The following is a 15,407-nucleotide window of genomic DNA, read 5'->3' on the forward strand; positions in this document are numbered from 1 at the left end:
CTTTAGGTATAATAAGTAACAATATTAACCAAATTAATTAAATAGATATTATACCTTTAGTAAATAACTTAAAGATATTTTAAATCTTTAAGAATAAAGATAAAAAGGAGGGGGATAGTATTACGGACGCTTTAAGTATAATAATGTAACTACTTAGAGAAGAGTTAAAAGAAGCTAGTTAGTTAATTTAGGCACGGTCTAAGATAGAGCCGATAGAGCTATATAACGAGGAATGGTAGCTAAGGTTATATAACATTATAAGTAGTTTACGCAGTGTATAAAGGGAACGTATATATAACACGTATAACACGTACATTACGTATAAAAAGGATTTCTTAGGAGTACGGTCGTGTATTTAAAGGACCACAGTCCCTACCTAGATAGTTCCTTGTAGTAATTATTAGAATACAATTAGAGTTAATCTGTTAGGCAACTACTCCACCAGTTGTTATTACGTTGTTGACTTTAATTGGCATCACCTACACACCTAGCCCAATAACGAGCCCATCGTAGTACTTGCTACAAGGTTCCGTTACACTCACGGTTTTACAGGTGAGGTTGGGTGCAAAAATCGGAGATCTGCATGCCAAGGATTCCAGTTCATTTTGCAAACGACTAATGCTACTTTCCTAATTAGGAAGGTGCAAGAACTTAGGACAGCGACCTTCGTATCCTAGCGCGACTTTTGTGATCTTCCGGGCGAACTCCTTGCTGAAACTGCTCGTGCTCGGCTTCGACCTTGCATTGCAGCTACTCCTGACCGGCCGAACGTCTTCATGCGCCTCCATCACCGGCCCTAACAATCGGACGAACGATTTGCACGCACTCATTCGTTCCTTCCATCACGTCCATTTTCAAGCGTCTGCGGTTCCCCGATGTAGATATATTACTTCAACTTCGCTCTACTGCAAGCTCTTATCAGCTTCTCCCAACTTCCCTAAGACGTCAAGACACAATGAAACAAGGAGATCTACGCACCAGCACTCTTGTGCTCCTCCCAGTGCTACTTTTCCTGCTCATAAGTGGAGTTAGCGCGGGAATAGAACTCAATCCCTCGAAGTCAGCGGGCAAGTATGCTTCTCGTACCTACCGATATTCAACTAATTGGGATGTTCAACAGTATATCCAAAACTGATAAATGCTACCATCAGTACGCTCTCAGCAGGTCTCGCTAGCAAGCAGTTCACTAGTGTCGATCTCGTTCAGGTACGCTGTGGTCATCGTTATCTCGTTCACATTTTTTAGACCTCCCTTGGCCATCGTTATCTCTTTATTTTCTCAAGGACGATTAGCGTTCAGAACTTTCTGACAAGCTGTGCTAGGCCTACTTCAATCGAATAGCTGAGGTCAATGGCACATTCCACGCAGTGACTGAGCTAAACCCAGATGCTCTGACCATCGCAGCTCAACTAGATGCTGAGCGTTCATTAGGACATATTCGCGGGTAAGAAGTGCTTCGAAGCAGGGGTGTCAGTTGGCTTACGGAATCAGCCCACTTCATGGAATCCCTATCTTAATCAAAAATAACATTGCCACAAGCGACAAAATGAATAACACTGGTAAATGTCAATTCCTGTATGACAGTGTACCCTCTCACCTTTACCAGCTGGTTCTTGGGCGCTCTTAGGGGCTAAAGTACCCAGAGATGCCACAGTCGTCCAAAAGCTTCGAGTTGCAGGAGCAGTCCTCCTCGGAAAAACGAACCTGAGTCAGTGGGCAAACTGGAGATCTCTCAACTCCAGCAATGGTTGGTCTGCGTATGGAGGTCAAGTTTATGGCCCCTACTTTCCGAAAGAGGAGCCATGGGGAAGTTCAAGCGGAAGTGGCGTAGCATCTGCGTAGGTAAACAGCTTGGAACTGGAGAACATATCTAATGTACTTGCAGTCTTGGTCTGGCTTTAGCCTGTTTAGGAACTGAGACCGATGGTTCTATCACGGGCCCTTCATCTTTTAACAACTTAGTCGGAATCAAGCCAAGTAAGCTCAATCATCTATTAAGGCCCTGGGTATTCTACGACTAATAATTTCTCAGCCGTCGGACTAACGTCTAGGCATTTAATAATTCCAGTCAGCGAGCATCAAGACACAGTTGGACCTATGGCGAGAACGGTCAAGGACGCTGCCCACATTCTACAAGCAATTGCAGGCGTAGATTCGCGAGACAATTACACTTTTGCTATTCCGGACGGAATTATACCAGATTACATCGCCGCCTGCAATCTTTCGGCACTTTCTGGAACTCGACTTGGCATTCCTCGTGAACTTATATCACTGAATTCCGACAACACTACCGGGCCGATGGTTGAAGTTTTCGGGCAAGCTTTAGAAGTTCTGACAGCTGCAGGTGCCACTATTGTCAACACCAATTTCACCGCGGCTGTCGAATATCAGAATTCGAAACTACCAGCAGTAATTCTCAATGCCGATTTCGTGGTCAACTTACACAGCTATTTGCAGACTCTAACCTATAACCCAAACAACATCACATCTCTGGCTAAGCTGCGCGACTTCACTCAATCATTCCCGCTGGAGGACTACCCCACCAGAGACACTGGGGTATGGGACCAAGCCTTGCAGAACTGGAACAACACGGATCCTCGCTTCTGGCCTGCCTACCAACAAAACTTTTATTACGGCAGTGATGGAGGTTTGCTTGGCGCTCTAAAACGCGATAGTCTTGATGCAGTTATCTTGCCAGCAAACTTTGCGTCTGACGCAGCTGCCACCGTGGGTGCACCGATTGTGACTGTGCCCCTGGGTTCTTATCCCGCCGGCGTCCCTGTCGTGAAAAACTCCTGGGGTTTAGTCGAATCGGCCCCAAATATTCCGTACGTTGTTTGTCATCTTGAAACTTGACACCTCTCTGACTTCCTTCCTCCCCTAGGTTTGGAATCAGCTTTCTCGGCGCGAAATTCACTGAAGCAAAACTCATTGGTCTGGCGTATGCTTTTGAGCAAAGAACCAATATCAGGGACAAGGTGCAGCCATACATCAGTCCAAAAAGCGAACTTACAGACGTGGTCGGAAAATAGATAACCAGCATCGGTCAGACCCTTTTAAGCAGAGGTTTGTTGGTGGCAGGTCAGCATCAATGGGCGATGGTGCAGATCTCCATGCGATGCAGGTCTCCATGAGAGAGAAGTAATGTATGACATAATTATGCATGGGACCATTGTATGCAGTAGTTCTTGTGGTACACCGTAGGCATGGTCTAAAAGCTTATTAATTGGATCCGCGTGACCTGAATGCATCCTGCTGCGCAGATCAGTCAAAGGTGCATGATTCCTTCCTTAAACCTTTCCACCACCACATTTTAGGATCAAATCACAATATTCCCACGAACATGGCAACAGCAACGAAAACGACCGCTACAACTGCAATTGTGCTGCAACACATTGGAAAAGCCCTAGGGGCTGAAGTTGGTGAGGACACTATCCAGACAGAGGTTGACTACCTCTTCAAAGATCCCAAGCACGAATATGAGAAGCCGTACGATCTCAAGTACGATGCTGGAGGAATCATTCCACGCACAAATATGGCAACTGAACCTAGGTCTATTCTGATTCACAATTTCCGGCCTCTTCAACATTCTCAAAGCTTCGAGGAGTACGGATTCACGTCGGCGAAAATTGATTGCGCGTTGACAGCTTCCGAGTTTCGCAACGACAAGACGGTTAAGGAGGTGTACTACCCAGCCATTGAGAACTTGCTATGGCAAGCATTCCCCGATGCAGCTGAGATGCAAATAATAGAACATGCTGTACGTACACTTGGCTCTGTAGTTTGAGTTCCTGCAGTAACCTTTTTACAAGCTTCGCAAAAGGCATCCGCAATTTCCTATAGTGGGCGAAGATTCTCTCAAGTTCTATCAGCCTGCTAGAGTCGTTCATATCGGTGAGTCTCTCGGTCTGTTCAGTCAATATGGCATGCTCACCAAGCCCTAGACTGGTCGCCAGAGTCAACTACTCGAACAGCTCGCGCAGCATTCAAGAAGGAACCAAATCAGTATCGGCGCGTGTTGACGGTGAAGTGAGTGCCCTGCTATCGTAGAGATTTGCCAGAGGAAATCAGAGACTCATATATACAGCTTTTGGAAATCCTTCCAAGGGCCTGGTAACGATTGGCCGCTAGCGCTTTGTGACTGGCGTACTGTAGATTGCAAATCGGAACTCATTGCGGCGGATGCTGTGTATCGTGATAGGTACACCGAAAACCAAAGGCTCTATTACGGTCTGAAGCACAAATGGTACTACATTAAGGATCTCGGTGATGATGAGGTGATTATGATCCGGCAAACGGATTCTAATCTTAATGACTTTGAAGGTGGAGGTGAGTGCCACTTACACGACTTTGTAGTCCCCCGATGTGTTCTGACGACTTTGCTACCAGGTGTTGCCCATACAAGCTTCTACAATCCAAAGGCGAATGAAAATGCTCCACTCAGGGAGAGCATAGAATTGAGAGCTTTTGTGTTCTTCACATAGAATGTTATTTCGAAAATGAATGTGTCATTCAAACGGACTATATGACAGCGAATTTACAATTTGCAACAGTGTCCAATCCATTCAACTACGCAGTCTCTATCATTCACATCGCTTCTTTTTTGGGAGCAATACCCTCGTCCTTATCATTGTATGCAAATGCTCCATTGATGCCGCCACCACCGGAGGGATTCTTAAGGTTGCAGGATTCCAAGGCATCAGGAGCAGGCCACACCTTCCTCCACGGCTGCGCCTTTGCTTTCGTAGCTTCGAGTGTCTTCGTGGATTCGGGCATTTTCAGTCGCTTGATGATTGATGTTCGATTGGTAAGCTGTTTCATTCACATCTGTCAGCACATTTGAAACGACGTAGCCATGTTAATCGTCATCACAAACCTTCCTCGTTGAGGACTTGTAAGATTCGCAATTTGAAGGGCGATACGGTAATGCTGACTTTGAGCAGGACCATGGGGATAAATGCACAGATCTAGCGACATGTCTCAATGTATATCCAACCCGTGTCTTGACCGGAAAATTGAATGAGGCAGTGAGCAACTGCACTACCCTGGCCTAACGGAAACTTGTGAGAGACCGCCTGCGGAATGCTGCATTGTGACGCGGACCCCGTTTTACAGATAGCTCACCCCATGATAAGTCTAGGTAAATATTGGTCCACTTGGTTTGACCTTCGTTCGCCCAGGGCATCTTGATCTGCTAGCGTCTCCGCCTCTTTTTTCCTCGTACCATGATTGTTCCCGCATTGTCACGATAATCCGCAAAGTCCACACAAATTGCTCAAGTGGATTTCTCCCGCCGGGGATCTACTGCTGATCCCTTTCACAGGTTTTCCAGGATACGTCCACTCAGGTTTTTCTTCAACAAAAGAACTATTTACAATCGCCCCGATCAAATCATTAAACTTTTCTGATGTATCAACAGTTTGATCGTAGCTGGCCAGAAATTTGTACGACAATAGCTTGTGCTCCCAATTGCTGTGGAACATTTAGCATTCTCAAATACAATCCAGTACAACGTTTCGCGGCCTGTGAACAAACAGGCAACTCAATCAAATGCTTCAAGGTTGCTTCGATGGTTGCACATGAGCCTTCCAGGTAAAGAATTCCACTAAACAAGGGTAGACATGCTTAGGAGGACTCTTCAGTGCGTTCAAATTTGCATGTAGGTCGATAAAAAACCTATCCAGGCTACAAGCTCCAAATGGGTTGATCCAAAAAGTGCAAAGATCAGGTTGATCCTCGCACCTGTTGTCTAGGATGATCGTAGTGCAGACCAGGCAGGTAATGGTGTGATGATTCCACAAAGCTTCGCCCCGTCCCAAGTCGGCTCGGGTCCCTAGGGTCCATCCTATAAGCTGGATTTCTACCTCTTGGCTAGGAGCTTTTGTGAAATTTGACGATCTCTGTAGAAGGCCACTAACACTGCCTTGTCCGTAAAAAGTGGCAGTGTTAGCAATGTGGCCAAGTTTTTTTCGACCTGTGGCAACCTGAAAACTAGACCGTTATCGGTAGATTCATTTTTTGTTCGCCTTTCCGGGGCTATGTTTGGGCTCTGCTTGGGGGTCTAAATTTATACTCTATTAGAAAATCTATAAATTTAAGAGACGGCAAGTAACAGCCATGGTAGTTAAACAACTTGCATCAGCTATCTTTCACTTTTTCTGGGGATTCTAGAAATTGTCTATTCCGATATTCTTTTTCAATAATTTTTCAACTATGACGATTGCTTGGATCAGTTTATCAACGCGTTGGAGTCTAGGCAGCGTGCAGGCAGCGCTCAATGTCATTATTTCAGTCCTGAGTACAGTCGGTATCTGGTCACTCTCTCGATTTTGGTGGCAACGAGGCAGTGCGAGCGTATTGCGCGACAATTCTAACGTTCCCCTCTCTACATTAGTCACTCTTTCGAGCCTTGGTGAGGGGTGGGATGCCGTCACAGTGCTTCGCAGGCAGCTTCTTGCCAAAGAGAACAGGGGCGTGCTTGTTCAATTCATCGTGGTTGTCGCAACAACCCTTTCTTGCATGTTCTCAGGACCAATCGCCAAAGTGTCACTCAAAAGTAGCCGAACCATACAGGCGAGTCAACTTGAAGTTCTACAGACAATCAAAGGCGATGGTTCTATTGCCAATTTGCTCGAGGCCAATGTACTGTGGAATGACACCATCAGGAGCTTGAATGAGGCCGGATTCCCACAGACTCAGATGCTTGACTACCTACCACCTTCAACTGCACCTTGGACCTACATCACAAGCGAGTGGAATCCAACTTGGAGCATGACATGCGACTACACAGATGCTACACTCTTGCACAACGTCACAGCTCCTGGAAACTACACCTTCTACGATCCTATCAACGCTTTCCCAGCATATCGTGATACTTACGATCGGAAATGGCTCGACACGTCCAACTATAGGATGCAAGCCGACTTCACTAGCTGGACAACTTCATCAGTAGCGCCGGATCCTCCTTTCCAGGATGTTTTGTTTTTCATCTTAATCGAACCTGATCCAGAAAAAGATGATCGAATGAATACAAATAATGAAACAGTGGAAATATCTATTTCCGTAGTTCACGCACAAAACTTTCACGCATCAGATTATGCCGATTCCACCGAAGGAGCAGCAACAATATGGCGACCCACCGGGCCGGTTGGGAACACAAGTTACGCAAGAGTAGAATGCAACATCACCCGGAAGTCAGATGTTGTAGATGAGGACGAGATTCCTTGGATCTAGACGAACGATACTTACGCCATCACGATGGCTTACTGGACGTACTGGGCTTATTTGCTCGAAGATAATGCCAGCAAGGATCTCCCTGTATCTATGCCCGCACCTGAGGAACTTTTAAGATTCTACCAGGCATACATGGTATCAGTCAATACTATCTATGCGTTCCCGACGTTACGAAACGTCAGCATTTTGATGGACACAGTGCAGTTATCGGTCATCTTCTTGACCATGGTTACCGTTCTGAGCTGTTTGACACTCTGGCTGACTGGGCGTTACTTTTGGTTCCTGGGACGGCATCACTCGGAGCTTGATCAGGTGTTTATTCCAGATGGCAAGATGGATTGGATGATTCATGCCGCTAAAGTTTCGGTGCATGAGGATATGATTGATGAGAAGAGAGCTAAAGACAGGGACTACTTCCGCACCGCAACTTTCGGTTATAGCGAAACAGAATTGGAGAAAGCAGGCGCTGGATTGCGGCCTCCTGGGCTTGCTCGAGTCTATATTGGCAGAACTTCAATATCTGGCTAATTCTCCAGGAGCAGATCCCAATGAGGACGCCCTCCGCTCTCTTTCATGAAGAGAATGATTACGGTCATGACGGCCATAACGACGAGCATAATCTCAAGCGGGCTCCTAGCTCCATTGGGTCACACAATGGGCTTGAGCTCGTTGTATCATTAGCAGACAACATATCGCAGCCCGCTCTCGGGAGCAAAGTCTACCTCCAGATGCGAAGATGTTACGTCAACAAACCTCAGCAAGATCTTCAATGGATGGAAGCCGGCCGTTACTAAATTATGGAGCGTCTTCCACCAAATCTAGCTTTCGACCGATTGTACTAGAGATTAAAGAAGTTTCTCCGACAACTAATGTGGCCGAGGAAAACGAGGAGAAGAAATGAACGTAGATGCAGACTGAGTTTTGTGCTCAATGTGGTGGTAGAAGTACTGGATTTAGAGTTTTATTGGTAGAAAGAGATATATCAGAGAGAGTAGCTTTGGACAGTGCAACTTTGAACCAGATACGGGCAGACTTGCTAATAAGCAAGCAAGCAAGCAGGCAGAACACCCCTCTGCTTGCTTGCTTGCTTGTTAATTGCTTGCTAAGACAGTATAGAATTTGAAGTTCTACAGAAAATCCGCTGTGGCTTCGCCCAGCAGCAGTATATTGCCAACCAAGCTCCTCTACTATCAATTAATTGTAGTATAAGCTCGTTCGCGCGGCTCGGAGGCAGTTTATGAGGCAGACGCGGTAAAGGCAGTGCGTATATCGCGATCTTGGCGTAGTGTAGAGGATCGGGAGGAAGTGTTTATTGAGTTAGCTCAGCAAAGTCAGACCGTAGAATCAATTAGCGGACATCCGTATATCCGCATGCGGATATCGCTAACCTTTTTTGTCAAAAAGTTGATTCTATGGTCTGAGGGACTTTCGCTGATTTTATTAAGCGCATCGTCTAAATTTGTATGGGAGCTGTATATAATCTTTAATGAAATTGTTAAAGCCACCCACGTAAGGTCTAGGGCTGCATATAGGCTTAAAATAATTATAGGAGCTAGATCTATTAACGGTCAATTTTTGGCTCTTATACGTATGCTTATTGTAATATTATAGGCAATATTATAGGTAATGTTGCTACGCTTAAAAACGGGATTTTTAACTAAATTAATTTTAATTTTAACTTTAGGCCATTATAGACCAATTTTAACCCAATATTTATAAAATATCGGGTCGTCTCTCTAATCGATCAACTTTTGGTAGTATTTTAAGCCGTTATAGTTAAGCAATTCAACCGTGAATAGAGGGAAAATTATAAAATATGTTGACGCGGTCTACAAATGTTGGAAAACAGCCTCACACGTAATTACGGTGGTTTCGTTACCTCAGCGAGCTCAGACGTGAATTTGATTGGAGCGGATGTTCCTTCGGCCCGTTAACAAGTTAACTAACATCCACCAAAATCACGTCTGAGAGCGTTTGGCGAGTTTTGTTAAAAGCATAAGCAAAAATCTTAGTTTTGGCAATTTTATAAGGGGATTTCCTCCACGACATAATAAAATAAAGTCTCNAAAAGTTAATANATAAATTTTAGGGCGCTACTTTATACATNAAAGGGCTTTAAATTGCATTATCCCCTCCCGAATCTGAGATTAATTTCGTTAAAGTTAAAATTCCTGTTATTAAAAGCATAAGTGTCACGGCTCGTACAAATGCCTCTAAACCGAAGCTTGTAGAATGCTGTATTACGAAGATACTAAGCTAAGGAGCAGGAGGTTGAGGAAAGGACGCGTCTATATACACGAGCCAAGTCTCCAAGCGAGCCCCTGACTAGGCTGCATATAGACGTCGCAGGGGCGGTGCCCTAGCGCCGTCACATCACCCCCCCCTTCCAAAAAAGCCTGCCCTTAGGCTTTACCCCCTCGTAGAAAGGAAAGAAGAGAAAGAAAAGAAAAAAAAATCCAGCATCTGGCGCTTGATCGCGATGCTGGTTAACATAGGACTTGCAGCAGTCCTGCAGCTCCTGCTGCTGCGAGGTATATCACTATACCTAGTTGACGTAGGGCAGGCAGCCGTCCTGCAGCTCCTGCTACTGCGAGGTATATCGCTAGAAGCCCTCCGTTGGTCGTCGTTCCTCCTCCCTCCTCCTAGAACTCCGGTGCCTCCTAGCTATACTCTCCCCCCTTTTGTTATGGCGCGCCCCGAGCCATAAAAAAAAGCCCCCCTAGTCCCCCTCTTAAAAAAAAGTAGGCGTGAAGGTTTAATAAGGGTGGGAGGGTTAGGGAGTTACTCGCATGCATATCGGCACGAGTTCTTGTCGGTTTAGTAGCAGTACGGTGCAAGCAACAGGTCGTTCGGGTGGCAGTATAATGCCAGCAACGGGGTCGTATACTAGGGAGCAAAGCTCTACCTAGTCGTATTTAGGTCGCAGGCTTACCAGCACAATAGTAATCGATATCGCAGGCGTATCGGCGCGATGTCTTGTCGGGTTTATAGCAGTACGGTGCTAGCGACGGGCCGTATTCCAGGGAGCAAAGCTCTACCTTGTATACAGTTATTACTGTAGGCAGGGCAGTAGAAGTCAGTTGTAGTGCTATAGGCAGAGCAGCGATGGTCGGATCGGGATTAGCTGTAGGCAGAGCAGCAAGGGTTTATTTATTTAGCTATAGGCGGAGCAGCGGGTGTCGGTTGGCTACAGTATATAGCAAGGTATTAGTTTAGCTGCAGGCGAAGCAGTAGAGGTCAAGTGTAGTACTATAAGCGGAGCAGTAGAAGTTAGTTGGCTGCAGGCAGGGCAGCAAGTAGTTAATTAGCTGCGGGCAAAGCAGCGAGGGTTAATCGGCTGCAGGCAGAGCAGCGGAGGTCTATTATAATAGCAGTACGGTGCAAGCGTCGGGTGGTAATAGTGGTCGGACGTAGAGTTCGGTCTATTAGTTAGTTAGTAGATTGTAGGCGTATCAGCATAATCGGTCTGTTAGTTAGACTATAGGCGTAGCAGTACAGTCGTTATTAGGTTAAGATAGCAGGCATATCGGCGCTATTATTGGTTAATGAATTGCTGGCGTAACAGTATAATCGTTCGGTCGACTATAGGCGCAGCGGTATAGTTATTATCTGTTTAGGTCGTAGGCGGTTATATCGGCGCGAGAGCTTGTCTAAGCTCTACTACCCCCTCCTTTAATATGGCGCGCCCTGAGCCATAGAAAAAAGAAATATAGCTTATATGCGTATTGGCACGAGCTCTTGTCTATTTAGTAGTAGTACGGTACTAGCGTCTAATGGTAGATAGTAGGCGTATCGGTGCTATTATTGGTCAATTAATCGCAGGTATAACGGCACGATTAGTTAATCGGTTTGTATTTGAATTGTGTGCAAATCGCATTTAGATCGCAGGCGTAACGGCGCGATTATTATCTAGTTCGTCTAAATTAATTTCGTTATTAAAGCTTATATAGCTTAGTATTAACCTCGTTATCGGAGTGTATAAATGCTTAAGGTAAAGCTTATATAACTTAGTATTAACTATAGTCGTTCCTTAGTATGCGTAGCTTAGTATTAGTTAAAAAGGATTACTATAGGTAGAGAAGAAGACGATCAAATTGGTTAGGGAGGCAGTTAATCGTCAATAAACTTATACGGTCGTTGTTAAAGTCATAGTTCGTGTCGCAGGCATATCGGCATGACGGTTAGTTAGGTTCGTATTCAAATCGTAGGCGTAACGGCATAATCCGTCTGTTGGTTTCTTAAGGTCTACTGTCGATTGGTAGGTAGTTTAAGACGTTGTCGGTTATTTAAAGGTACGCTGTAGAGTTGACAGGCGTATTCGAATACTTAGATTTGATTAAGGATATTGCTGTAAGTAGTAGATATCTAGGATCGATTGAGAACTTATAGGAATGCTATTGTGACTTAGCATATTAAATCGTTGTTAGAGGTATCGAAAGAGGTATTAAGAGGGTACGTGTTGATATTTTAATTCTTGTTAGAGGGTTAAAGGTATCAAAGAAAGAGTGCGCTTTGATATTCGAGTATAGTTATATAAGGGTAAGCTGTTATATAGCGTTTAATTTAACGAGATGCTATTAGAGAGCAGATTCGCATATTATCGTTTAAGGAGGACTGCCGTTAAGTAGTAGGTAGTTTAAGGGTAGTTAACGAATGGTATTAAGAGCGTATGTACTAAGGCGTACGTGTTAATATTTTGATTCTTGTTAACGATTGGTAAGATATACTTTTATAACGGTAGGCTATCTTATTTGTAGAAGGTTGTAGAAATAAATAGGCTTATCTATAGAGCTGTTAGAGAGTGCTATAAATCGGAATGATTCTCCTAATCTGTTCTCCTAATTAAGAGTGCTATAAATCACTTAAATTCTCCCCTAGGTTCCTAGTACCCCTATACGTAGGATGCAGATGTATTCGGCCGTAAGATCGAGGGACTACCTAGGTCGATAGTAAGGTTTGGGTTGATTACATACGGTGGTTGTTAATAAGAACTTAATGGGTGTCTATAAGGCGTTTATAGATAGGTCGGAGAGTCGTGTTATAGGCATATCGGCGCAACAGGTTATTAGGTTTGCTTTTGAATCACGTTTGGGCCGCATTCGAATTGCATTCGGATTGCAGGCGTATCGGCGCAATCGTTCGGTCAGTTAAACTATAGGCGTATTGGCATAGTCGGTAATCGAGTTTAGGGGTTTAGGGTAGTAGTACGGTGCCAGCGTTAGGTCCTTCCTAATTAATTTCGTCTCTCCTTATACAGCTCAGTATTAATTAGGGTAGTTATTGCAGCGTAGTAGCCAGAGGATAACGGGTAGGATTCGTTCTAGAGGACTTCGTGGACAATATGCACCTACCGCCTAATGGCACGGCACGGGTTATAAGTCAGCTTATCTTGGCCGTCGGCCTAAACCTAATGTATATTAAAGGACTTCGCGGACAATATGCACCTACCGCCCAATGGTATGGCGCGGGTTATAAGTCAGCTCGTCTTGGCCGTCACTGCGGGATTAGTGCTGGGCTTAGTAATAGGATCACTATATCGTTCTCTATAGTACTAGGCTAAGTCTTAACCGGGGTCGTCTCTGCAGCTTGTATAACTCCATATCAGTTAAAAAGGTTGGAGGGGTAAGATATTCTAAGCCTTCCTAGGCACGTGTCCTTGGCCATTAAAGTTGGCATTTAATCGCAACTATAGGAGACCTTCTAGCTGCTTAAGTACCGGCTCCTAGTAACTCAATAGTAGCGACTTAACGCATCGACGACGCGTAGCTAGGGGTGTTTGACGCGAGTCCTCGAGGACCTACGGAACGGGGGTGGGAGATTATCCAGGCCTTCCCAGGCGAGGTAAAGAGGGAGCTTCAAAACGAATGAAGTCCCCCCTGGGTGGGTGAGCTTAGTATAATGTCACGGCTCGTACAAATGCCTCTGAACCGAAGCTTGTAGAATGCTGTATTACGAAGATACTAAGCTAAGGAGCAGGAGGTTGAGGAAAGGACGCGTCTATATACACGAGCCAAGTCTCCAAGCGAGCCCCTAACTAGGCTGCATGTAGACGTCGCAGGGGCGGTGCCCTAGCGCCGTCACAATAAGCACTTTTTGTATAGGCCCGTACGGGCCCATATAAAAATATAAAAAGCCTAAAATCTCATAATCTATAGAGCTCAATCTCCTGAGTAATTTAATATAATTTTTACCTTAAAATATGTTGTGGGGATGTTGATTAATTTTGTTGGGGTTTGTGAGTTTTCCTTACTAAAAGTGCTTATGTTTCCATACAAATCTCGCCAAAGTGCCTCAGACCAAGAAATCGATCAAATATCCGAAGGAGATTAGCGCGCCAGCGCAATCGATTTCTTAGTCTGAGCTTCTGAGGTAAGTGGTTTCGCACAAATATAGTTAGGTATCGGGTTAACCACGGGTTACGCACGAACCCCCAAGGTCCGCGACATATCGTCCAGGATCTTAGTGAGGGGAGTTTTCGTTACAAACTATCCGCCAACGTCTAAGATGCCAAGAGCCACCAATCCTCACGTGAGCTTACCAATTCCATCTTTCTCGCCGTGCAAACTCAGCGGACACCATCGCTTTCGCGGACCAGAATTCATCCTGCCCTCTGTGGAACAACAACGTCCAGCTAGTGCTGCGATCATGCAGAGAACAATGATGAGGGCGGTCATCGGGCGGGCCAAGCTCAGACTATCCTCAAAACGGCAGTCATGCATGATGCATGATCCAACAGCTACCAGAATTCCCATCTCTGACGGACGAAATAATCACTAACACCAACAACCATCTAAGGTAATTTAGGCAGCATATCTCCACGTACACTACCGTACAAATACTCACGGCTGCCGAACTATTGACTCTCCAGCTTCTCCATTGAATCGACCATCAATTTCACACAGTTCACTACAACAATGACATCCGCAGCTCTCGCCGGCAGCACCGGCCTCGTTGTACGCCTCCCTCCTCCTCTCGTCCTTCCACCCATCCCCAATGCTCCCCCACTAACTACCCCAGGGCTCCGAAATCCTCAAAACGCTCCTCGCCCACCCGTCCATCACCACCGTACACGCCTACACCCGGCGCGATCTCCCGAACTCGACCTCCAGCAACAAACTGCACGCCCTCCAATCCACCGACACCGCCACCTGGCCAAGCCTCTACCCAACCGCCCCGCCCGCCCCGCTCTTCCTCTCCGCCCTCGGCACCACGCGCGCCGCGGCCGGCGGGCCGGAAGCTCAGCGCGCCATCGACCACACGCTGAACGTCGCGCTCGCCAGGGCGGCCAAAGACGCCGGCGCGACGACGTACGTGCTCATCTCGTCTGGCTCGGCGAGCTCGAAGTCCGCGGTGCCGTACTCGAAGATGAAGGGCGAGACGGAGGACGCGGTGCGCGCGCTGGGGTTCGCGCATACGGTTATCCTGCGCCCGGGCCTGATCGTTGGAGCGCGGAGTGAGAGTCGGCCTGCCGAGGCAGTGTTTAGGGGCATTGCGAGGGCGTTGGGGAAGGTTAGTAATGTGTTGAAGGATAGTTGGGCGCAGGATGCGGAAGTAATTGCTAGGGCGGCAGTGAGGGCTGGGTTGGATTGTGTGGAGGGGAAGAGGGAGGAAGGCGTGTGGGTTTTGGAGCAGGGGGATATTATTAGATTGGGGCGGACGGAGTGGAAGGTGGAGAAGGCGAAGTAGCGGGTGGGGTAAGGCTGAGTAGGAGCTGCTGGTGAGCTAGTGCTCGGGGATTGTGAGGATAGGCTTGAAGACGTTCGTTGGGTGCTGAATTTCGGCGTATTTGTGAACTTTATTGTATGATACTAATCATGTCACGTTTGGAATTTTAGAATCATGCCCTCACAATTAATGCAATTTCGTAGAATTTTTATGTTCCTTTTGGGGTGTGTAGCTCCTTCAAGCTTGCTAGACCTGGCAGCACCTTTCTGCCACGATTTTCATGGATACGATTTTGGACTAGCGCGGCAGGGAATAACGTTGTAAAAGAATAAGGTTATAAAAGGACTGGGCTGGAAAGGAAAGGTAACAATGGATGAGGCCGTAAAGAATAAGATTGTGAAAGAACAGGATTACAGGAGAATTAAGGCTGTAAAAGGGTAAATTCGTAAAAGAATAAGGCTGCAAACGAATAAGGCTGCAAGAGTAAGACTGTAAAAGAGAATGACCGA

The 15,407-nt window shown here is 46.0% G+C and overlaps 4 protein-coding genes across 4 annotated transcripts; all 4 read left to right on the forward strand.

The window, feature by feature from the left end:
• Positions 1-735: 735 nt before the first annotated feature.
• Positions 736-3,032, forward strand: K441DRAFT_620501 (amidase signature enzyme; the record flags this gene model as incomplete). Its single annotated transcript, XM_067645930.1, has 8 exons — positions 736-1,067; positions 1,121-1,206; positions 1,323-1,444; positions 1,492-1,559; positions 1,607-1,838; positions 1,886-1,977; positions 2,033-2,828; positions 2,885-3,032. Exons 1-8 carry the CDS (start codon positions 956-958, stop codon positions 3,030-3,032), a joined length of 1,656 nt encoding a protein of 551 aa, XP_067498313.1. The 5' UTR covers positions 736-955.
• Positions 3,033-3,204: 172 nt separating this feature from the next.
• On the forward strand, positions 3,205-4,575 carry K441DRAFT_645948 (uncharacterized protein). Its single transcript, XM_067646809.1, has 5 exons — positions 3,205-3,760; positions 3,813-3,894; positions 3,945-4,029; positions 4,088-4,329; positions 4,390-4,575. The coding sequence occupies exons 1-5, from the start codon at positions 3,344-3,346 to the stop codon at positions 4,482-4,484; spliced, it is 921 nt and encodes a 306-aa protein (XP_067498314.1). The 5' UTR covers positions 3,205-3,343; the 3' UTR covers positions 4,485-4,575.
• Positions 4,576-5,826: 1,251 nt separating this feature from the next.
• K441DRAFT_737439 (uncharacterized protein) lies at positions 5,827-7,761 on the forward strand (the record flags this gene model as incomplete). The annotated part of the gene is made up of 2 exons (XM_067654325.1): positions 5,827-7,203; positions 7,234-7,761. The coding sequence occupies exons 1-2, from the start codon at positions 6,214-6,216 to the stop codon at positions 7,759-7,761; spliced, it is 1,518 nt and encodes a 505-aa protein (XP_067498315.1). The 5' UTR covers positions 5,827-6,213.
• Positions 7,762-14,147: 6,386 nt separating this feature from the next.
• K441DRAFT_586662 (NAD dependent epimerase/dehydratase family protein-like protein) lies at positions 14,148-14,919 on the forward strand (the record flags this gene model as incomplete). The annotated part of the gene is made up of 2 exons (XM_067644644.1): positions 14,148-14,186; positions 14,251-14,919. The coding sequence occupies 2 exons, from the start codon at positions 14,148-14,150 to the stop codon at positions 14,917-14,919; spliced, it is 708 nt and encodes a 235-aa protein (XP_067498316.1).
• Positions 14,920-15,407: the final 488 nt, after the last annotated feature.

Source organism: Cenococcum geophilum, assembly GCF_001692895.1.
Source record: "Cenococcum geophilum 1.58 unplaced genomic scaffold K441scaffold_63, whole genome shotgun sequence".
Classification (NCBI taxonomy): Eukaryota; Fungi; Ascomycota; class Dothideomycetes; order Gloniales; family Gloniaceae; genus Cenococcum; species Cenococcum geophilum.